The 24,143-nt window shown below is 37.3% G+C and overlaps 1 protein-coding gene across 2 annotated transcripts; it reads left to right on the forward strand.

Moving 5' to 3' along the window:
* The first annotated feature begins 526 nt into the window (after positions 1–526).
* FGF5 (fibroblast growth factor 5) lies at positions 527–22,378 on the forward strand. Of its 2 annotated transcripts, XM_067734726.1 has the most exons (3): positions 527–1,004; positions 8,736–8,839; positions 19,451–22,378. In XM_067734726.1, the coding sequence occupies exons 1-3, from the start codon at positions 644–646 to the stop codon at positions 19,796–19,798; spliced, it is 813 nt and encodes a 270-aa protein (XP_067590827.1). In that variant the 5' UTR covers positions 527–643; the 3' UTR covers positions 19,799–22,378. The 2 variants fall into 2 exon arrangements, with proteins under 2 accessions (XP_067590827.1, XP_067590828.1); XM_067734727.1 differs by lacking the exon at positions 8,736–8,839 and having other exon boundaries at positions 19,451–19,613.
* Positions 22,379–24,143: the final 1,765 nt, after the last annotated feature.

Below are 24,143 nucleotides of genomic sequence, written 5' to 3' on the forward strand. Positions count from 1 at the left end.
CGGGTCTGCTGGGCAAAGGGAAGGGAACCTGGAAACTGTGTCCTGGGTAGGCGAGAGCGCATTGCTGGGACGCAAGCCTGCGGCAGAGGTGCGAGAGACGAGAACTCACTCCCACGTTTCACCCTCCCATTCCCGTGACTGCCCCAGGAGGACTCCAGGGCTCGCGGGGAGCTGAGTTCCGCGCAGCGTTAGCTCGAGTGGAGGGTGGCCGTGTGGCGCGTGAGAAGTGCTGGGGTGCGTGGCCTCGGTGTGCGCGCGCCCAGAGTCGGGGCGCAGCTTCTCTCCGCCTGGCTTCTCCTCCCACTCACCCTCTCCCGTCTCCTCCCTCCTCCACACCCCCGCCCCCGGGACGGCGAGGCTTCCTCCCCGCACCGGCCGGAGAGTACACAAAGCGGCGGGTGAGGGGAAGCCTCGCAGGCGTGCACCGAGCAGTGAGATCACTGGCGTTATAAATATCCCAGTGCCAGCGCCGAGATCCGTTCGGGTGGCCTCTCTCTCTCTCCCCCTCTCCCTCTCTCTTCCCCGAGGCTATGTCCACCCGGTGCGGCGAGGGGGGCAGCGCCAGAGGCACACAGCCGCGCGCGGGCTACAGAGCCCAGAACCAGCCCTGCAAAATGCACTTAGGACCCCCGCGGCTGGAAGAATGAGCTTGTCCTTCCTCCTCCTGCTCTTCCTCAGTCACCTGATCCTCAGCGCCTGGGCTCAAGGGGAGGAGCGCCTCGCACCCAAAGGGCAACCCGAACAGGCTGCCACCGGTAGGAACCCCGGAGGAGCCAGCAGCAGCCGGAGCAGCAGTAGCACGAAGTCTTCCTCTTCTTCCTCTGTCTCCTCCTCCCCCGGCGCTCCTCTGGGCAGTCAAGGAAATGGCTTGGAGCAGAGCAGTTTCCAGTGGACCCCCTCGGGGCGCCGGACCGGCAGCCTCTACTGCAGAGTGGGCATCGGTTTCCATCTGCAGATCTACCCGGATGGCAAAGTCAATGGCTCCCACGAAGCCAATATGTTAAGTAAGTTGCCTGCTCTCCTACAAAACCTGTCCTAAGCGGGCGGCGGGAGCCTCGGGAGGGGACAGCTGGTGATTCCCTGGTCTGCAAGCCCACCTTCCGGAGCCCCGGCCACTGGGATGCAGCCGGCCCTCGAAACAGCCGGGCGGGTTGGGTGGAGATGCGTCTACGTGGCGGGCACACACTTTCCCCTCTCGTGAGTACGAGGAATGGCGATTACTGAGGTATAGGCTACCCGGAGGCTGGCGCAGACAGGCACCTTGTTTCCAGTTTGCCCTGGTCCCAAAGAGGAGCTCCAGCCAGTGCCTGGAGAAAAACCAAAAATCTCCTTTCTCCTCGTTTAGCTTCTGTTTACCAGACTCGCATTTTTCACTGGGCATCAAAGCGCACCCCTTTTCCCTGCCCATAACTGAACAGTTTTATTTAGAATAATCAAATCTCACATACTGCCCCTCACAACGGCTACCATAACCCCGAATTAATATTATATATAATGTATATATACATATGTGTATACGGATATGTCTATTGTAGATACGTACATATTTACACATTATATACATATAGAATATATATGTATATTATACGGGAGACCAGACATTCCCTGTTTGGAAGAAGACAGTGATCTAGAAAACTGGACACGTTTAGAGAGGAAGACGTGATGGACATTAGAATTAATAATTGCAGAGTTGGGTTTAGCACCTTTTAGTATCTTGAAACTATGACCAGACCTTGAGGAAGCGTGGCCTGCCTTTGGTCCCCAAGGACAATTAGGGGAAAGTTCTTTATTTTAGAAGAAATTCAGAGGCGGTTTAATTCGGTACAGGTGAAAATTTTGTAGGTTTTTTTTTTAAGCCAAGTTTTAAATTTTCTTTCGGAGTTTAGCTCTCTCTCTTTCCCTCCTTTCTCATCTTCTCCTCCCTTCCACCCCGTCTGAGTTTTCAGACCATCACTGCCATTCCTCTGATTCCTCTCACTGCCCCTCTAGGCAGCAGAGGGGAGAGATGATTTGCGGTTGTATGCGGGACCGGGGAGATCTCTGCAGGCCTTTTCCTCCGTAGGGCCAGATGGTCTTCCAGCCGGGGTTAGTCCAACAGACAGAAGCACAGCCCGGGCCTCAGAGGCACCCAGGGAGAGCGGAAACATGGCCAGGAGATACCGATGCGCACACGGTCACCCGGCTCCGGAGTGTCAGCCTGGTGGCTCCCACGTGTACTTAACTTTCTCCGTCTCAAACCAACGACCCGACGGGTTTCTTCTTACCCAAGCTCCGGAGGAGCGCGGGCTCCACAGAGGGGCTGGCATCTGGCACCCGCCCCCGACAAGGGTTGGAGGTATGCACGTCTGTGGGATGGCTGGTCGGCAAGCTTCCTCCGGGGGATTCAGGAGGCTGGAAGTGGAAGAGCTGGCGGTTCGCGCCGGAAGGGGAGCGGGTCCACGCCAGCCTCCTGCCCCTGACTGGTCTTTCAGGCTCTGCCGCTCCAGCTGTCTGTGTTGCACATGGCGAGGTGGCCTGGAGCAGCAAACACGAGAGGGGCCTTCCCTGTCTGCCCCAGCGAGTCCCAGGCCCTCCCACACACTCCTTAGAGGCGTCTGCTTTTATGTTTTAAGGTTCATTACACTCACTAAGCAACTGACCATCTTCGGTGATAAAAGGCAAGGTCAGTTAGGGCGAAGGGGAATTTCCTGAGATTTAAGGGTAAGCAAGAGTTGTGTCTAGTTCAGTATTTCCATTTGTCCTCATTTTGTCCCACCAAACTCTTTTCCTCCACCAGCCATCAGAGCCCTATTCCCCACTTCTAGTAGTATTTTCCCCTTTCACTTACATGAACACTGTTTCTATTCTGTTCTTCTTGCAGCCTCAACAGAGGATAACTTCTGTGTTCCCAAGGGAACATCCAAAGTTAGCCTGTAAGGAGGGCAGATTGGACCCCAGGGGGTAAAAGGATGTGTGGGAGGTGGGTTTCGGTGTGCTAGGGATCTCTGAAAACCAGACTTATTCCCAAGATATTCACCCTCTTCTCTTGGAAGAAACCATAAGAGACAAAGATTTTTGCAGCTTAGGCCTTGTGGAGGGGAAATTGTAGAAAAGGATAGAAAGGAAAATGAGAACAGATCAACAAAGAACACATTCAGCTAAAGAAGACATTGGCCAGTATTTATTTCCAAGGTACATTTTATTTTAACATCCACTTTGAAAGATATCTAACAAAGAACAGACACAAAACACTGCTTTGTTTCTTAAACAAAACTGAAGTGCCTAAATAAAACTCTCTTAATTTAATGAACACTTTCCTAATTCATTTCAGTTTATAACAGCCTTTCAGAGTTTAGTCTGTGCCTTTCACTTGGCTTGCAATCATTCACTTATTCATTTATCCATTTATTCATGTACCCAACATAGGATACCTAGCTCACCAAGCTTGTTATTTTGATTACTTTGGGGTTAGTTGGGATTTTTTTTTTCCTTTACCTTCCATAGGTTTTTCTCACAGAGGAAAGTATAATTTAAGTGTTTAAATCATGGTGATTTTCAGCTTTGTGATGTCTGGAATGTCCAATAATATATCATAAGATTTCGCTACCATAGATCCATGAAGAATTTATGAAATACGTCATGTTTAAAAGGATAGCAAGTAATTTGGAAGTTTAAAATGAATCTCTGTCTTTAAGTAGCTGTGAAAGAGAAACAGGACCTGCTAATTGCAGTTGGTCATATACCTCTTTGTAGATAGCACTTGATGCTTTCCTGATACATAATGTAACCTCAGGAGTTGTTTATGGAATGTTGGTTAGAGTAGATGAGGAACCATTTGTCCAAGTCTCTCAAGAGAAACTGACCATGAGGATCATGGAGAATACATCAGAGTTTTACCTCATCATCTAATTCTACGGTCTGTGAGTTAACAGTGATTGAAAACTTACATTATTTTGTCACAGCTTACTACTTCTGTAAAGAGTCAAAACTTTGCCATGCCAAACATTCTAACAGGTTCTTTTAAACTCAATAATTTTCTGTAATGTTTGTCAGAAGAAATAAATATATGTTGGAATATATGTTTCACAACTATCTTTTGACATTAAAATTTTTGCAAACTGTGAATATTTTCTAGTTTGGCTATCAGAAGTACACTGACCATAGATTTGAAACATAATTTGTTTAGTTAAGGAATACCACTTAACATATTCCTAGCTTCTCTTATACAGTAGTTATCTCAGGTTTTGAAGACAGGAAAAAGAATCAAGCTCATTGCACATAAACTCTTATTATAAGGAAATAGTAGGGAAGAGTGAAGAAAGATGGGCAAGACAAGATAGGTGATAAAATCCCACTACTGAATAGAAACAAAGACTTTGTTTTAATTTCTATGCTTTCAAGTTTAATTCCAAAACAATGCTTCTGTTTGCTTATCTTGGGCCATTGAAGAATAGGCAATCAAGTAATTGTCAATTTAGGGAGCAAAAGCTTAAGGCTATAGCTACACAAAGCCAAATTGTTTACATAAAATATAGAAATTCCAATTATGTATTTTGGCTAAACCAAACCCTCAGTTTTACTAACTTTAAAAAATCTGAATTCACTATCAATTTTGATGTTAATGTACAGTCAAACTTTATGTAGTCCCCAAAGCCTAAATAAACCAGAATCTCTATCTTCTGTATGGAAAAACTCAAGTAGGAAATTTCTATGTTGCTAACTTAATCAATGAAGACTACTAAACTGGATATTTCAAGACTCAGATTTGATAAAGACATGGCATATTTGTTGCTGTGTGAGCACAAGTAGAGAAACTTCAGTTTCAAATGGTTTTTCTTGGGGCTTCCCTGGTGGCACAGTGGTTGAGAATCTGCCTGCTAATACAGAGGACACGGGTTCGAGCCCTGGTCTGGGAGGATCCCACTTGCCGCGGAGCAACTAGGCCTGTGAGCCACAACTACTGAGCCTGCGCGTCTGGAGCTTGTGCTCCGCAACAAGAGAGGCCGCGTTAGTGAGAGGTCCACGCACCGTGATGAAGAGTGGCCCCCGCTTGCCACAACTAGAGAAAGCCCTCGCATAGAAACGAAGACCCAACACAGCAAAAATAAATAAATTAATTAATAAACTCCTACCCCCAACATCTAAAAAAAAAATCATTTTTCTTTGAGGATTTTTCAGATGGGCTGTTGATAGCTTCTGAATACATGGAATATCTGTATATCTTTCTCATTCACTGAGAAAAGAGAGAAAAAGGAGAAGTCTACATAATTGTATCAACCATCATTGATAGAGTCCTAATGTATTAAAAACTCTAGAGGGGACTAAGTAAGAAAATCTATATCCAGAATAATTTTACTTTGTAACGCATACTTATGCTTGTAAGTAAGTGGATTAAACAGTGTATAATCTGAGAGACACTGAGTTCTTGCATCCTTCAACCTAGATGTCAATCACAAAATTCCACCAAGAGAGAATAACTCCTTCAGTTAAGCACTGTTTTTTTCTTTTGATCCTCTTAAATGTGAACACCCTAGGAAAGATAACACATTGTCACTTGCACTTTAACTCTCTCCCTGCCCCACTCCGCCAGCAGTAGAGGGCCAAAATAGCAGGAGAGTACTAAGACATGTGTCCATACATGTGTACACATGGGGTGTCCTGAAAAGGAAGAGAGGTAGTGAGAAGGTCAAAGAAACAATCCAATTTAGCAAACATTCATTGACTATCTACGATCTGTGAGACACAGTTGGCCTTCCACAATTTTGCTTAGGGATACCATCTGGGCTTCCACGTGAATTGTAAATTCCCATCAAATTTATTATTACTGAGGAAATTACTGAAATTGAAAAAATAAATCCGTTTTAGAGAAATATTTTCTGGAATTTATATACGTGTGATTTAACGCACATGGGTTTAAAATACTTAGAATTCTTTAATGAGTTACTGAGACTTGGCATGAAAAATCAATAGGCCTGTGATCTTTTTGGGGAGCGGGGGCAGGAGGTTAAATTGTGGAGCTTGTAGAATCTGCTCCTATATTCTAGGAAAAAAGACATCATGAAATTGCTGTTGAAATTACTTTGGAAACTATGATCTTAACAAGGTTCCTAATATTACACCATAATTACATTATTTAGAACATCATACCAAAGTTGCCTATTTGAAAAAAAACAATTATTTCATCTAATCTCATCTTTTTTCTTTCCTGCATTCTTCATAATTTTAAATAGAATGATGTATGTAAAAGTATGTTTTTAAGCTTTCAATTAAGTATAATTTTCTTAATATTATAAAATCTTTTCATTCTCAGGCACTATATCATTTTTTATACTGGAACTTACAAGAAAAGAAACCACGTAGTATGTAATAAAATAACACTTTCACATATATTATTTCATCTTCCCCATATTTAAAATTTATTACAATGCAAATTTATATAACAGATACATGCAGAATGTACAGTGTATTGGGAAACAAGTTGAGTCAAAATGGGTCTTTCTTAAAAATAGAATATGTTGTCAGAAACCAATAGTTTACATAAGCAAAGCAATGCTCCCATTAAAGAAGTATGTACAGAGTCCTTTTGTCTTGACCTCTTAAATGATAGCCTGCAAACATATATGCTTAATGAGAATTTTATCTTTTATGCTACCATGTATTTTTTTTCCCACTAATACAAAATAGATTTTCATTTACAAAACCAGGTAATTTTCCAGACAATGGTATAAAAAACCTTTAACAAAGCAGAACCAGGAGTAAATTGGGGGAAACATATGGTCAAGTCTCCTTTTCTACCAACTCCACATTGTCTCTTTTGTGGCTGTCATTCTACACATAGATGATTTCTCATGTTCTCCCTGTCTCATTTTTTAACAGACATTTACACAGTATTCACAATCACATCTCCCATCTCTGAAATATCCAAAATCATTAATGCTGTTTTTCAATATCATTCTGTAATTTTGATAGAAATATAACTTTGTATCAGATGTTCTATTCATGTTTTATTAATAATATTATTACAGCACTACATTGTGTAGTAAATTTATCTTTACAAAGGATTCTGTGTGTTTTGCTACTATTTCATAAAATGATAATGCTTTTAAATCTTTTTTGGGTATGCATCACAGTCAAATAATTTGCATAGCAAAATCTATTGTAAATAGCATTTTGAAAACATTTTGAAGGAAAGAATTTTTTGAGACAGTTTTTTTTTAGGAGTTTCTTCCTAGAAGCAGAAGTAGTTCCTTTCCAAGTTTTTAGATTTTTTTGGGTTTGTTTTAAAGAAATATCCACTAATAAAGTGGTAGCTGCAGTTTTCTTGAGATGTGTTTTATTTACTCTAGGCTAAGAATGCTCATCACAAGATCAATAGTTCCTTCACAAACTTTCTGATTAATTATTTTTAAGAAATCAGGTTAAATAAATAAGCGACAGTATTTGCTACAATTATAGGTATTAGGTCGCATTATTCAACATAAGTGCTCTATAACGATATTCATATATGTGTTTACATGTATTATATATATGTGTATCCACAATACACTGCATTTGGTAAGTTGAATAATTTTATATGTACTTCAAATACTGCAGGGGGAGACTGCTATTTTAAGAAAACCTGGTGATTTTCTCTATTTGTCATAGTCCTATTGACATATTCTAATTAGAATATGTACTCAAAATACTACAGATTGAAATGTTGAGATGTTTTTTCCCTCCTCCCTCCCATCCTTGCTTGCTTCCTTCCTTTCTTCCAGGACAAGTCCTTTTTTAGCTTTAGTGAACCATATTATTTTGTCCTTTTTTTTTTTTGCATTTTGTTGTAGGCAATTAACAAAAAGCTCTATGCTTTTCTTCTGTTCATATAACATTAATACAAGTTTATGGTAAACAGGCAGGAATCCCAATTATATACAAACTATGAGTTTCATCTTCTTAAAATACTCTAAACTGTGGTGTGTGACTCTCTTGACCCAGTGGATGTGGACTTTCAAATTATTAAAGGAGACAGAGGGACATTGACTTGATAATTCTGACTACTAAATGCCAAATATAAACAATAACGTAATAAATACCTCATTAAATTTTTTCCAGAAAAGTCACTCAAAATGCAAGATGTCTCAAACCATAATCCATCAAACACTTCACTGAGCCAATAGTCTCAGATTATTTATATTGCTTTCAGTATCTTATGTATACTCTTTAAATGAGCAAGTCACTAAATGATAGAGTGTGATATATATTGATTTATCGATTTGTATTATGATCATTTGAGAAGAGGGATTTCTTTTATGTAAATAAGTATTATTTTCAAGGCTTCCAATGATTTATACTAATCTTGAGTACCATCTTCTGTGCTTTAATATTAAAAGTACTGTATTATCTCTGACAGAAAAACAATGCATGAGAACTGTTTTGTAAAACATTTTAAAAAGTCTTTGCCATTCCTTTAGAACTTGAAAAGATTCTACTGTCAAACATTGATTACTAAAAGTGACTTATCATTTGTAAGGAGAAAAAGAATTACTAATGAAGCACAAATTTTTGAACCTTGAAATTTATTATTTTAAATGAATACTTGAGTGCTAGACCTTTTTATTTCTTTTACATAATAAATGTCACAAAAAATAAAGATGTTAAATACTTTTTTAAAAATCACAGTGATAAAGAATGGAGACAATCTACATAGAAATTTAATTCTTCACAATGGTATATAGAAGAGTCTGTGTTTTATTTTGGGATTTCTGTCATCCTAGGTATTTTGGAAATATTTGCTGTGTCTCAGGGGATTGTAGGAATACGAGGAGTTTTCAGCAACAAATTTTTAGCGATGTCAAAAAAAGGAAAACTCCATGCAAGTGTAAGTAGAACCACTTTGTATTTGTTAAAGGTGTTATAGAGATTTTACATTTGTAAAGTGGAATGAAGTGATTTTCCAAATTGATAGGACAATTTGCCCAGAGAACTTAATGTTTTTTTGTTTTTGTAAAATTATATGTACATTAAACCAAGAGAAATGTATGTGTTTTTGTAAGTAATCGTTTAAATATTTTATTTACTTGAGAAGATAATATAGAATCCACAAAAAGTTTTAAGGGTAAGTGTATTTGAAAACAGCATTTTCTAAGTGATTGCCATTATTTATTTCTTAAAAGTGGTCCAAGTGAGGAGAAATATTATGGAAATACTATGTTTTTAATTTACATGTTTATGGTGGTTGTGTGTGTGTGTTCGGTAGATCATGTTCTTAATTTTAAAAGCTACTTATGATGTCAAAAATGGAGTCTAAGTAATGTAACGTATATTCATATTAATAAGTATGGAGGGAAGAAACAAATAGTGAGAAGACTTTGACCTTTAATAGAGAAATTTAATTTGACTCATTTGAGAAATTTTCATCTTGTTTTTTTGTTGCATCAAAAACACTTCTTAAAACTATGAAGACTAGTTTTGCACTCTTAAAAATTTCTTCAGCCCACTTAACACAGTTTGTAATCAATTTACAAATTATAGATTTCTATGCTTTGTTCTGAAAATGTTCATTACTTGGGAAGCATTAAAATGTTTTAAAGATAATAAAATATATTTAGCTTAGTTTTCCCGCTCACAGGTTCTGTTTATTAGTATTAGTAGTATGCACAGCCCTTAAAAGTGATTTATGCTTTTTTTGTAGTGTACTGAGTTTTGTCATGTTAAATTATTTTAAAAAGCAATTCTTCTTTAAAGCTACTCCTTTAATCCTTATTCACTTTAATTCTTATTAAACAAATTGGAGAAATATCACTTTTCCAGTTTTCAAAGTATATAGGAAGTTTTAACTGAGTGCAATCAATTGGAACTTGCTAATTATGATTTCTTCTTTACAGACCTTTAAAAAATTGAATGAGAATTTCACTTGGTTTAATGTTTAAGACTTTCAATTTTCCTTTCTCTAGCATCTAAATGTGGTTTGTTAATATCTCTTGGAGGAGACAGTAGAATTCAAGCTATTTCTACAGTTATTTGAGGATTAAATGAGATAATGTATATAAAGCTTGTTAGAACAATATTAAATACCTTGTAAGTACCCAATAAATATTACCTATTATTGAATGATAATTTAAATATATTCTAAATATAATAAACTACTAAAATCTCAGTTTATTAAGATAGATGGGAAATCTTTGGTAACCTCTCTGATCATCCATTACAAGCATTATAACCAGATTTACTTATTTCATCTTCTGAGCTGGTTACTATATTCTAGTAAACCACAATACAGTGTTCATAAAATAATTGCTCTTTAATTTATTACATGTCTTAAGGGAAAACGTTCTTCATTGCTGTGGAAAAGTAGGACATGCCATTTTATTTTTTAAAAAATATTTGATTTTTAAAAATCCACATACAAAATAAAAAACAATGATCAAATGCATCTACACTGAATAACTTTTCCTCGATCTACTTTAAGGTGGTAAAAGATGGAAACACCTTCAAAATCTAAGCATCATAACAATATGCAATGCCTAAAAAGAAATTGTCTTTTATTGGTTTGCTTGTTTTGGGTGAAAATCTTAATTTTTTAAATATTCTGATTCATGCTTTAGTACATGCAAAAAAATAGACTACCTTGGGGCAGCTTAAGGATAATTGCAACAGAAAGCGAAGTACTACAAATGGATGCCAATTAGAAAGGTCAAACTGAAAGGTTAGGTTACATGATTCCTCTGTCAAATGCAAGTAACAAATTTCCAGAAACTTGACCCAAATGTCTAAGGATGGCTGGCCGAAATAATGCAGATAATGCAAAAACAGCATCTGTTATTCTTTCTCATCTTGGCAGGCTAAAGTTATTTCATGGAATAATGACTTTTAAACAGTACAAAGCAAGCCTTGCTCTTGTCACTCACTGAAGCCCTTTGATATAAAAGTCATTCTGATGACTTTGAGCTGAATTGTAGATAAAAAATTAAGCCCTACGATTATGTGGATTCTTTCTAAACCATTTGTCCAAGCCCACTTTCTCTTAGCATTTATTAGCACTTTTTCTCTAGATAGAAACCTAATTAAATTATAAAGTGATTTATTTTTAAGGAAGTTGAATTTTGAAATAGTATTAATTCTAACCATTATTAGTTTTATGCCAGATGGTTTCTTTCCTCTTTTCAGTTTCTAGTTAAACATGTTGAAAAATTGTTCTTATAGCTAGCTTTAAATATAATTATTTGATTTAGTTTTGGTTTTTACAAAATTTCATCACCACTAAAAATGCTAAAACCCCTTATACTTTTAGGATTAAATGTTGCTTAGGATTAGTGAGTTGCTTTAAATTAATAATTGTGCAGAGGCATTTAAAGAATACCTTTATAATCATTTCAAAAATATATGTATATAAAACCATGTTGTGCATCTTAAACTTAAACAATGTCGTATGTCAATTATATCTCAATAAAACTAGAAAACAATGTAAATAAATAAAGAGTAACTTTAGGGTTTTATTTACAAAGTAAATATAAACTATAAATCTAAAGTAGTCATATAATTCTGGGGAAAGTAAATCTATAGCGTATTGAGAAATACTCATGGATAATAGGAGATTTTCAACTTCGTTTTTATAGTAACAATGAGACTATTAAAAATTAGCTACTTGGCAGAGGTAAAAGATTTGCATATTTCTTTAAAATGTCTTTCATTCACATTATCTCATTACATAGTTAGGTGAGGAAATAGTCTCAGAGATGTTAAATATTTTCCTAAGTTACCACAGGTAACAATTGATTGAACCAGAATTACATAATTCAAAAATTCTCTCTCCTTTTAAATGCTATAATACTTGGTAGGGAAAAGTTAGCTTGAAAGAAGGCATTTTGTTTCATTTGGAACTATTTACACTGTTTTCAGCTATTATTTTATAGGAATTATTAATTGTATGTTTTAATAATATTTTTGTATTACGTTTTAAAGAATGAATACTGTGGTTCATCCTTAGAATATTTTTGGTTGCTTCTCTCTCTCTTTCTCACTCTCTCTCATTCCAAACCCTTTTGGAGGATCTTTTTTCCCCTTCTACTTCTGTGTCTCCTACTTGATTTTAAAGTCTAGAAAGGAGGGGATGTGTGCACCACAAAACTTGTCACACAGTTTTATAAATGTTGGTTATTCAGTGTGAAGATGAGTTGCATAGGGAACCCCTTTTAGGATGTACTTTCAGAACAGAAAAGAGATCTATTTTGTTCACAGACACTCTTCATTTAGGAAATGCTTCATTGTCAGTGGACAGGAAGATGGTAAACACTATTATCAGGCCAGAAAGTTTAAACTTAGGCAACATATATGCTGATTTCCTTTGTGTGCTAAGTTTGTTAATTTGGTAAGAGAAGTTTTCATTGAACTTCATCCATCTCGGTGTGCTCTGCTCATGCACTCAGTCCACCTATATACTCATAGTAATCTCCTTGCAGCTTTCCTTAAGACCTTGACTGATAGACCCTAAGTAGACAATGCATTTCAATTCCTAGTGTGCAGGGTTTTTTCAGCATTCTTTACAAGGATGAAGGTGTCTGGTCTTCTTCTCGAGATGCCTTGGGAATCACTGAGAGTAAGAGCAGGTAATTGCTTCCCCAAGAGCCATGAGGGTTAGTCAGAGCCTTCACTGTGGCCTGTATCCTCTTTCTCGACTTATTCCCAGACTGCGGTGCTTTGTGGGGCTGAGCACCCTTCTCTTTTGGTCTCTACCTCTGCCTGCCTGTCTGTTTGTGCTCTCTCCTCAGGTTTACTGTCTTTATCCAAAGTTGCATAGGCAGCCTTTCTGGATTTATCTGAGGTGTGTCCAGATGTAAGTGTAGAAGGTCTTGAGTGTGGTGGTGAAGAGCACAGTTCAATTGTGTCATTCTACCTGAGATACACTGTGTCATTTTACTTAATCTTTCTATTCCTTGGTTTTATCAGCTATACATGGAAGAAAATTAAAGTAAAAATACATGGTGATAGTTGAGCATTTTAAATGAGATAATATGTATAAAACACTTAGAATAGTTCCTGGAAAGTATTCAGCATTTAATGTTAGAACAGATCTTCCTGAATTTGCTCTCAGGCAGCTGTTTGATGATCCTCTATCTCCTCTCAGAATACTTTCTGATTTTGGGGTCAAGCAGCTGTGACCCCCTCAGATATTTAGACCAGCCACAAATCCCATTTATTATTTGCCCCTTTTTTCTTTAGGTCCAAACTCATCTTGCATACAGTAGCCCCTTTTCTTCTGGGTTTTCCTTTTTCCAAGGAACCTAATTTGAAAGCAAAATTCCCAGGTTCAAGATCTTAAAGAGGCAAGGATTTCCAATGGTCATAATCTCATAATTTTTTAAGATCCTTCTTGTGCATTGTGGTTTTCCCCTTAAAAAATCTCAATCTTGAAAAAGGTGGTTATCATGAATTCTTCAGTCTTTTCATTAAGTATGCATGTTCACTTATTGCCTGTTGGGGGAAAAACATTTTAGCTCATTTTAAAGATACAGAAAGAAGCACGTGGTGGAATTATTTTTGTTTCTCAGTGTTTTAGGGAATCGTGTTTGGAAGGAAAGCTAATTGTAGAGTTTACGAAATAGGCATGGAATGTGTGCTTGATCAGCCCTAAGCAAGGACTAGAACAGCCTCCTTTCCTGGTTTCAGAGGGCGCCAGCTGGCTTGCCTGGGATGAGAGTCTGGACTAGACTTCCTGAGCTCGGGGCAGAGTGAGGATGAGTCCGCAGCCCCTAAAGCTGGGCATGTTTATTGAAAGGGGAAACGGAATCTTGAGTAACGGTTATCATCATCATTAAAAAAATAAGTTATTAAGCACTCCACTCTTGCAGTCAAGACCCTGAGCTCTATAAAGGCCTTGAATAGAAACTCGCCTTGCCCTCTAAGAGCTTTCAATTTACATAGTAAAACTGAATAGCTAGTAATTCAGGCTAAAAAATGAGTTCAGTGTTCTACCTTTGCAGTAAATGTCAGTTTTCTCTTAATTTCACACTATGTAAATCTGGTTAGAGGGCTTATTTTATTGAGGAAATCTGCCTGTGATGAATCGACTTGTAATTTCAGAGATCCATTTCAGCCTAAAGTGAGAGATGGTGTTCTACGTCTTAGATGGTTGGGGGAATGGCACTTGTTTTTCATCAGTATTTTAATATGGAGCAACTGCAGGGCAGGTAGGACTATATAGAAACCTAGGAGATGCCTTGGGTTTGTACAGTGTTACTGAAAGAGTTTGAATCTAGGAATCAGTAGGTGAGATTTAAGTCACAGGCCTACCCTGGCACGTGATAAATGAGGGGATTTAGACTAATTCTTTTCTTTACTCTTCTGTCTGGAAAATCAGGTAATAACATCCTAATAGTCATGGAATTATATCAAGAATGAAATAATATATGTAAAACACCTGGCACATGGTAGCCCTCAATAGCCCAGCTTTTTTGAGCTATTAAGAGCATCAGACAGTGAACTATCTTATACCATGTTTCTACAAGTGTGGTTCTCACCTCACCTGCATCAAGATCACACAGGATGCTGGTTAATGATGTGATTCCAGGGTCTCAGCTCAGACTTACTAAAACAATCTCTGGAGATAGGGCCTTGGGAATCTGCATTTTGACCTGGCTCCCTGAGTAATTTGAAGTCAAATTCAAGAGGTTCAGAGGAGGAGAAATCATGTGGCTAGCATTCTTCACTACCTTACCTCAGGTTGATTTAAATCCAACTTGTATATTCCCTTGGTTGCATGAAGAACTGAGACACAGAATGGCCAGATACCTAGTGCCAAGCAGGAAGTATGACCATGCTCTGGAGATGGTCATACATCAACTGACCCATATAAGGCTTGTGAACTAAAGAGAAAGAGGCAGCTCCTGTACATGCATGCTGCTCTGTTCTGGGGTTCTCTGCTTGGGAGCAGTTGGAGCAGGGTCTAGCTTTCAGCCTTCACTCACCACCAAAGGTGGGTGCTTTTGTGCTGGGCACATCCTACACAGCCATACAAAACAGCCTGGGCTTAGGGGACCTGACCCGGGCAGTCCCATTGGTGAGACTAGGGGTGGGAACCAAAATGCATTGAAAGGAGGCAGGGGAACAAGAAGTGTAGGGATGCAGGCAGCAAGAAAACTTTGCTTAGAGCACAATCTGGTCTTTAATTGTTTTCGTTACAGTCTATAATAATAGTTTAATTATTTAATAACATTATATAGTCTATAATAGCATTTTAGTTGCTTATATTTAATTATTTCTTAACTTTATAAAGCTTTTCAAGAGAAAGAGGCAAATCAAAGAAAACAAAGTGAAATAAAGAAGTAAAATTGATTAAATGATTAAATAATCTGCAGACTCCAGGGTTGGTACTACTGTTAGTCCAAGTTCAATCCTCTTTATATACCTCTTTCATACAATGCGTATTTACTTCTTCAGTCACACGTAATGAGAATCGGGACTTGTAGGCATAGCCTCAATGCATTTGCTACAATATTCTCAATCATCATAGAGCACGTTTACTAAGGAACAAATCTATGTTAAGAGGTTTTAGAAAGTTTTTAAAAATATTGTTTCAGAAAGAATTCTCTGGTTTAATTGACCTTCAGATTTTAATTAAGCAGAATCGGTCTTTTCTGGAATATCACAGTCAAAGTTTTACTTTCTTTGAACTGAATTTGACCTTTCTTTTAAATATTCACTGTGTGCCCTCATCACATGAGGAGATGAGTAGAATCAAGGTAAAGTATCCTCCTAAGCCCAAAATTCTTGTTTTATTTAATAGCACTATATTGCCCCACCTCTGAATAATTTGCATTTGCATATTCAGGCAAAAGTAGTTTAATTTCATTTTCATCTGTGTTTTTCAGTTAAGACTCCTTTAAATTACGTAGAAATCAGCCAGTTTAAACTTGTTAGTTTTGCAATTATGGCTTGTTGACTATAACTTATTTTTACACTTGCAAGATCAAGGAGAAATTATAGAGGAAAACATAGATAATTTAAGTCAACAAAGAACATGGGCAGGACCATGGCTATATTGTTTTTCATTGTAAAAGTGACAACCAGCACAGTGTCTGGCATGTGATATACAGTCGATAAATATCTGTGGAATGAATCCACAAAAAACTGAGTTTGAAACAAAGATAGGGGCTCTTTACGAACATTTTAATGAATGCGTTTGTTGTAGTGGCTGATGGTGGTAGGGTGGAAGTTATGGGGGTCCTGATTTCAATAGCTTATTTGAAATTAGATTTACCTCTCTACTTCACAGCTGAACTGTAGATAAAGTCTTTACATCCCCTTCCCATTTTCTAGGGAAATAATCCAGTTCTATTGTTTTAAAAGTATATATATTGCTAAAGCACTTTTTATAATTCAAAGGAGATTTCAAAAATTAAAAGTAACCTGGAAAGTTTATTATCTAAAATTGTGTAATGGTAAATGGTAAATATATTTAAATGGCTCTGCTGCTTGGTGACTCTGTTGTGAAGATGCCTCATACGTAACATTAGGGACAGAGATGAACTGCTTAATGTCGCCGTGTTGTCTGAACAGGGCCGGGAATACTGACAGGGACAGTCCATCCCTCCAGAAGAAACCAGATCTCCTGATGAAAAACTCACTATGTTTGTTTCAAATGGTTTTGTTCCATCATAGCTGGAAGAATTTTTCAGACAAAATATTAAATTAGAAGTCAATTAAGAAATCCAAAACAGTCTGACTGCCTTCACTCCTGTTTTAATGTGGGGTTTGGAATGGCTGAGGGCCAGCAAGTAATGTGGGTCCTCAGAATTCTGAACATCCTTATCCCATGTGACAGTTAGGTGACCCTCGAAAAATCTAGAGCCTGAACAGCCATCCTCTTTAAGTCTTCTCTTAAGAAAGAACTTAGAACATGAACCTTGAGGGGGAAAGAGAAAGTTTTCAGATGGAATAATTTTCGGGGGTGGCATCGGTAGGTTTTCACCCCATGAAAGACAGTAAGATGGAATTGCTATAGGTTAATATACCGTGTGTGTGTGTGTATGTGTGCATGCACACGCATGTGTGTCTGTTGGCCACATCAATTAAAAAAGACATGTTCCTTCTTTATTTTTTTTTGACACCATTAAGGAAAAAATAAGGTTAAATTATGCAGTACACTTAAAAAAATCTAACTGTCAAAATTGAATAAAGCAATCACTGCTATCTTTATTTCAGGAAAATGATTTTTTGTGTGTGAAACAAGGGTAGAAGTCAGGTCTATAATGTATTATAAACATTATAGACATTAAAAATGTTATTCAAATAAATTTTAGGAAAAAAATCTGAGGCAGGGTAAATATACCTGCTACCGTTTTTAGTGAAATCTCCCACACCTTTCTAAAATGCTTGGTCTTTTCTGTAGCAGAAAATATTCCAGATGGTTATAGCTTTTATTTTAAAGTAAAACTTTGGGATTATCTAATTGAATGGGAGAGCATTGAAGTCCTTTCAAGAGCTAAGCAGACAAATCTATGTTTGACTTGTAAGAAAGACTTTTTAATTAAAAAAAAATAAGGAACAATAAATGTGTGCTCTTCTAAAGGAATGGCAACATAGCACCCTTGTCCTGGTCAGGGGCTTGTAGGTTATGATGGGATGAGAGAAAGCCATTGGCAGTGGTTCTTTAAAATAGCGGCTTACAGCCTGCTAGAGACCCAGTCCAGGGTATATAGCTTCATAGCCTCCAAATAAAGAGCTGTATTGATTGAACTACACTCGAATGTAAATAACCTGGATAGACTATCGTACATAAGATAAATGTGCTGCTGGAAATACTCTGAAACTGGTTGTCTCCTGATATTGTCAGTACCCTGCACAACTCAAAAATTCCACGTGGCCATCAACAGTAGTTCTGTGTAAACTGCCTTGCAATGTTCAGACTTCTATATTACAGCGTTGGGATCTGTATTGCAGAAGAAAGTTTGGCATTATTGAAAAGCAAGGGAATTAAAGGACTTTTAATTCCATGTTAGAACCTCTTGGTTTGATATAGAAAGAATCATATCTCTGTGTGTGTGTGTGTGTGTGTGTGTGTGTGTGTATGTGTAGTGTTCTTATATAGGAGTCAAGATATTTGGTATTTCTAAGCCCAGGACGTTTATACAAATGGTGTTCCCTGAAATTGTGAAACATGTTGGTCTAGTCCAGGTTAGGGATTTGAATTCTTTGGGGGCTATGGAATCTTGTATTTGATAAAAGCTCCAGATCCTTTCCTTAGAAAAATATTTTGATTCTCACAATAGCCCTACAGTTGCAAGGATTGTGGATAAAGAGCCTAAAGCTGAGAACTCAACTGGCAGGATTGGCATTTGATTGCATGTCTGTCTGACACATTCTCACTTGCTTCCCCTGTACTGCGGTCATTCAATTTCCTCAATACGGCAAACTCAGCCTTTTCAGAGCTTGTTGTGGCCTGCTTTGTTGTCCTCATCTCTTCTTCCTTTCTCCATGCGTCCTAAGTGGAAATCACACTGAACTACTTATAGTGCTGTCCTGCTGACCTGTGAACACACCAGTTCTGCTCCCTGAAATCCTTTCTCATGTCACCTGCCTTGCTCACACCTTGTCGGACTTGAAGACTCAGCTCAGAAGTCAGCTTTTCTAGGAAGACATCCTGCCCTCTTCCCTGCTACCTCCATCCTCTCAGATGCCCTTCCTCTATGCTATCATTGTATCCTCTGCATACCGCTGTCATAATTCCATTTATCAAGCTGCATCGTGATGGATGTCTACTTCTTTGCTTAATCCACTGTTTCTGTGAGCATTTCAAGGGCAGAGTTGTGTGTGTGTGTGTGTGTGTGTGTGTGTGTGTGTGTGTGTGTGTAGAGAGAGAGAGAGAGAGATCTGGCTGAAGTATTGTTAGTGACTCCAAAGGTAATTTTTTTCTTCCTGCCATCAAATATACTCTCCTGTATCACTGTGTGAAGATACATTCTTTCCTAAAGAACTCTAACATATGCAATATTAATAGGGCCATATGCTACCCCTTTCTCAGCACCATGAAGCATGCTGATAAGATTGAAAAATGTATTCTTGTTTCAAAGGATAATATGACCCCATTCCTCTGAATAATATAGTACTATTTATTTTCTTGATGGCTTAAGAGGGGGAAAAATCTTATAAGTTAACATTTTAACTAAAAATTTCAAAGTAATTAGAAAGAGTAATAGAATTTAAATATACAAGTTCCTGTTATCACTTTTATATACATTGATATTATTTCACGATTGTACATAATAAACAGAAATCAGCATTACTAAGATGAATAAAGTAGGAATATAGAAATGAAAATAGTAATTTTAAAGCAACTCTAAAAGAAGCAAATGTGTCTTTATAAAAGAGAATGGAGTAGGAGGGCAGGGGTCAATGGAATTCTTGTTTTTTCTTTACAGTAGAAGACCTCATTTTATTACATGCTGAACATATTATCACTACTTGAATTTCCTCTTCTTCTTTTATTCCCTAGGCCAAATTTACAGATGACTGCAAGTTCAGGGAGCGATTTCAAGAAAACAGCTATAATACCTATGCCTCAGCAATACACCGAACTGAAAAAACGGGGCGGGAGTGGTACGTGGCCCTGAACAAGAGAGGGAAAGCTAAACGGGGCTGCAGCCCCCGTGTTAAACCTCAGCACATCTCTACCCACTTTCTGCCAAGATTCAAGCAATCAGAGCAGCCAGAACTTTCTTTCACAGTTACTGTTCCTGAAAAGAAAAAGCCACCTAATCCCATCAAGCCAAAGGTTCCCCTCTCCGCACCTCGGAGAAGTCCCAACACAGTGAAATACAGACTCAAGTTTCGCTTTGGATAATACTCATCTTGGCCTTGTGAGAAACCATGCCTTCCCTTCAGGAGTTTCTGTAGGTGTCTTTGTGCTCTGAAGACAACTTTTTGGACACAGCTTCAGTTACACTACACTGTACTGAAGTCAGGACATTTGTTTCAGTTTGGCTGAAACAAAAATGTCTCCTGATAGGAACTAAACTGGAATTCTTTGTACCAATACAGGGAGCTCACTGCTTTAGTTCAGTATGACATAAAGCCTTTTGCTTTATGCTTGGTGCATACTGGGACTCTGTTTCCAGAAAGTTAAATGGTGGGGATTATGTATTTTTCTGACTTTTACAGATCAACCTGAAAAAGCATACGATACATTTTTATTTTTGGTTTCCAAAGACTATTTTGATGCAGATAAAAATATTTTATTAACGTTTGTTTTTTGGGTTTTGGTTTTTTTTAAAGTACCTTGCATTGAGCATATTTTCTTACTTTTGTTATTTTTAATTAATAAGACATAAAACAGCCATTTTAATGCAATTTATGAATTATAAATGTGTTTATAGCCTGTTTATAACATGTGGATTTATTTTTCATTTTTCTTATTCATTGCACTTTTAATTTTTATTGTGATTATTTTTTTTTACCATACCTCAGATAATGTAAGTTAGTCTTGCATCTTAAAATGTTTAAATTCTCTTCAACAGCACCAAATGTTGAGCTTGGGTTTGTATGTGTGTGTGTGTGTGTGTGTGTGTGTGTGTGTGTGTGTGTGTGTGTGTATAAATTCATGCTATTATATGGAATCCTGTCTTTTTGGTGGCTGGGCTACAATGAATTGGAAGTAAGGAGAAAATATAAGGACTTTTTTGGTGGAATTAAAAGTTGGAGATAAGGAAGAGGATTAGAGGTACAAGTACACTGAGTTTGCAGCATTTACTGATATCTAATTCTGCCTTGCCTTCACTTCTCCTTTTATCTACCCTGCCCTCATTCTTTAACTGCTGGAGGAATACATTTTATTCTGTCCATCAAACATACACTATGAAACCAGAGTGCTTAAAATACCTCTTTTATGACCCTCTGCTATCTCCACTGTATAGATCCACAGGGAGCAACCCACTTAGTGGAAACACACAGAGAACCAAAGGAGATGAATCATGTAACAGTTACCCATGTCAAGTCCCATTGTCAAAAATATTCTTATTACTCAGTTAAACACACTTTGAGTTTCCTATCCTAAAGGTAACCATCCCAGTGAATAGATCTGCCCTTTTATAAGGAAAATTTCTGATGTATGTTTTTAAAAAGTTGGCTGTGCGATATGGGAAACTTAATTTGGGAATTTGATGAGTTGAAAACGGCACTTAATTGTCAACCCAAATACTGGATGTTGGGCATAAATCACAGAAAATTTAACTTAAAAGAATTTATATAATTTATTTTCTTGGGTAATCATTTTTATGGCGTTCTATGAAACATAAGTGTTTATCTTCAGAAATGTGGCAATAAAAACGGTAAAGCTAATGTTTAAAAGTATGTCTCATAGGAAGAACAAAAGCATTCACAGAAAGTTTATGGTTTGTATTTAAGCATGTTTCTTTTCTTTTAGAGAATATTGCTAAACTTCTTTTAAAAACAAAGTATGTTTTATTTTGATGCACAAATGCAAAATAGAAACTCAGCAAAATTGAACTTACTACCATTTAAGCAGACTGCTTTGTTTTAATGGAAACTATACACATATATTTTATACAATATATATAAAATCCATCCATCAACTAAAACATCACACGTATACTCTAGAATGGTGTTTTATTATAAAACTATAATATGATTAAACATTGTTTGCATTTAATGCATAATTTTTTATTTTTAAAATCTATTATTATTATTATTATTATTATTATTTTTGTCACACCACGAGGCATGCCGGATCCTAGTTCCCCAACCAGGGATGGAACCCGTGCCCCCTGCAGTGGAAGCATGGAGTCTTAACCACTGGGCCACCAGGGACATCCCTTAATACATGATTTTTTAAAAACAAAATACAATGCTACAATAGTTTTAACTAATTTATACATTAAAAATCTCCTGGATTAAATGAAATGAAATTTTGCCAACACAGATATCTTACTCTTATCTAATTGGTATATCACATATATACATGGTATAAAGCTAAAAATAATCCTCTAGTTTATTTTAATATATCGTTAAAAATTGTACACTGTATATCAAGTTCTTACTACACATGAGAAATAAAATTGCAGAACAGGAGAACAGTAGACATATGTCCCTAAATGGGCAAGGAAAAGATGACTTTAATGATGATTAACAACAAACTAAGTTAATGTATATATTGTATTCGACAAATGTTGCTGGTAATTTATGTTAAACTAAAAAAATTACCTTATCTTGTACTCCTAGTTTGATTTGATTAGCATTTGGAAGTTCAAGTAGAATAGCTACCAAATATATATTATGCAAGTCAGGATTCATTAATTTCAAAATTTAAAGCCAAGCTAAAATTAAAAAGAAATAACTTTAAATTACACTTCTCTTTAGTTTACTGGCCATACACAATTATATTTATTTAAAGCTCACTGAAGCAAAAAGTTACCTAAATTAATTAATTGAAAGAACTCATGTAGAGAAAATATGTATAAATATAATTCCTTACCAATACCTAGCACTTTTTTTTTTTTTTGCGGTACGCAGGCCTCCCACTGTTGTGGCCTCTCCCGCTGCGGAGCACAGGCTCCGGACGCGCAGGCTCAGCAGCCATGGCTCACGGGCCCAGCCACTCCGCGGGCATGTGGGATCTTCCCGGACCGGGGCACGAACCCGTGTCCCCTGCATCGGCAGGCGGACTCTCAACCACAGCGCCACCAGGGAAGCCCCCTAGGCCTTTTAAAAGGGGTCTTTGCTTATGTAGTTTTGGTAATTTTGAAGTAACTAGACCTATCTCATATTAAATAAAATTGTTTAATTGAGATTGTGTTCACCTAAAAATGTCAATGAATTTTACATTACAATTTTGGAACCTCATTTGTCTAGAAGAGAGATGACAAACACCTTCAGAATGACATTTCAGCTTTATTAATTACATTAATTTAATTTAAGATAATCTTTATTTGGAGCATCAGTAGAGGTAAATAGAGGTTTTCAATAAGATGTAATAATATCATGGTTTTTATTTTGCAAAATATACTGTCACTTCTTTCTCAAGAAACTAATTTGAGAGTGTGGTTATATATAAATTATCTTTTAGTTCTTTTAGCTGAGTTATAGTGACTCAGCTGTATAAAACTGTGTGATGGTGATAAAGGACGCTGACAAAAGTTATTTCTAAATTTAACAGTTATATCATCTTAGATGCTTTTATTTCTTGTACCTGAAAATAAAACACCATAAATCTAGTAGGTAAATTTTCTATAAAGTTGATCTTGAAATAGAAAACTGAACAATTGTCTTACATTAACATTTTTACCCTTCCAAAGGACAGCGGAATTAAGCTATAACTTCCCACATTTTCAATCACGAAATGAAAATACTGCACTAACCAAAAACTTGAATTCTGGCATGATTTTTACAGCTGCAGAAAATTTCTTGTACAGTTAATTTAAAAAATAAAAACAGTATTGTAGACAATGCTGCAATGGGAAGAAAACAAAAATATCTTGTCCAAGGAATTCTACACCTTCTTCAAGATTTATTTCATTGCTACAACTAAATTTTGATCACTTAAAATCTTTTTTTTAAGCCAATTATCTTTTTGCACATTTTGAAAGAAACTTTTCTTTCTTTATTTAAAATTTATTTATTTTTGGCTGTGTTGGGTCTTCGTTGCTGCACATGGGCTTTCTCTAGTTGCAGGAGTGGGGGTCACTCTTCGTTGCGGTGCACGGGCTTCTCATTTCAGTGGCTTCTCTTGTTGTGGAGCATGGGCTCTAGGCACGCGGGCTTCAGTAGTTGTGGCACGCAGGCTCAGTAGTGGTTTGTGGGCTCTAGAGCACAGGCTCAGTAGTTGTGGCACACGGGCTTAGCTGCTCCGCAGCATGTGGGATCTTCCCGGACCAGGGCTCGAACCCATGTCCCCTGCATTGGCAGGTGGATTCTTAACCACTGCGCCACCAGGGAAGCCCAAAAGAGACTTTTAGGTAAGTGAACATGACTCCTCTATTTTTCTTTTGTAAGTCATCTAATTGTACTAGTCGGTTTTTGAAATAAGATTATCAAATGATTAGGCATTAGTCCAAGAAAAGCGTTACCTCCTCTATGTCATTCCACAGGAAAGAAGGGAGGAGAACGCAGCCTGAGTCAGTGGAGGCATTTTTTACATCCAAGAATCACATACAAAGCAGAAATTAACACACCAT

Source organism: Pseudorca crassidens, chromosome 4 (assembly GCF_039906515.1).
Source record: "Pseudorca crassidens isolate mPseCra1 chromosome 4, mPseCra1.hap1, whole genome shotgun sequence".
In the NCBI taxonomy this organism is placed as follows: Eukaryota; Metazoa; Chordata; class Mammalia; order Artiodactyla; family Delphinidae; genus Pseudorca; species Pseudorca crassidens.

Bases quoted from the DNA above. Each gene is read 5' to 3' on its own strand.
- FGF5 (XM_067734726.1), top strand. From the start codon at position 644: ATGAGCTTGTCCTTCCTCCTCCTGCTCTTCCTCAGTCACCTGATCCTC. The intron at 1,005-8,735 runs GTAAGTTGCCTG...CTGTCATCCTAG, and splicing joins CCACGAAGCCAATATGTTAA to GTATTTTGGAAATATTTGCT. The intron at 8,840-19,450 runs GTAAGTAGAACC...TTTATTCCCTAG, and splicing joins AAGGAAAACTCCATGCAAGT to GCCAAATTTACAGATGACTG.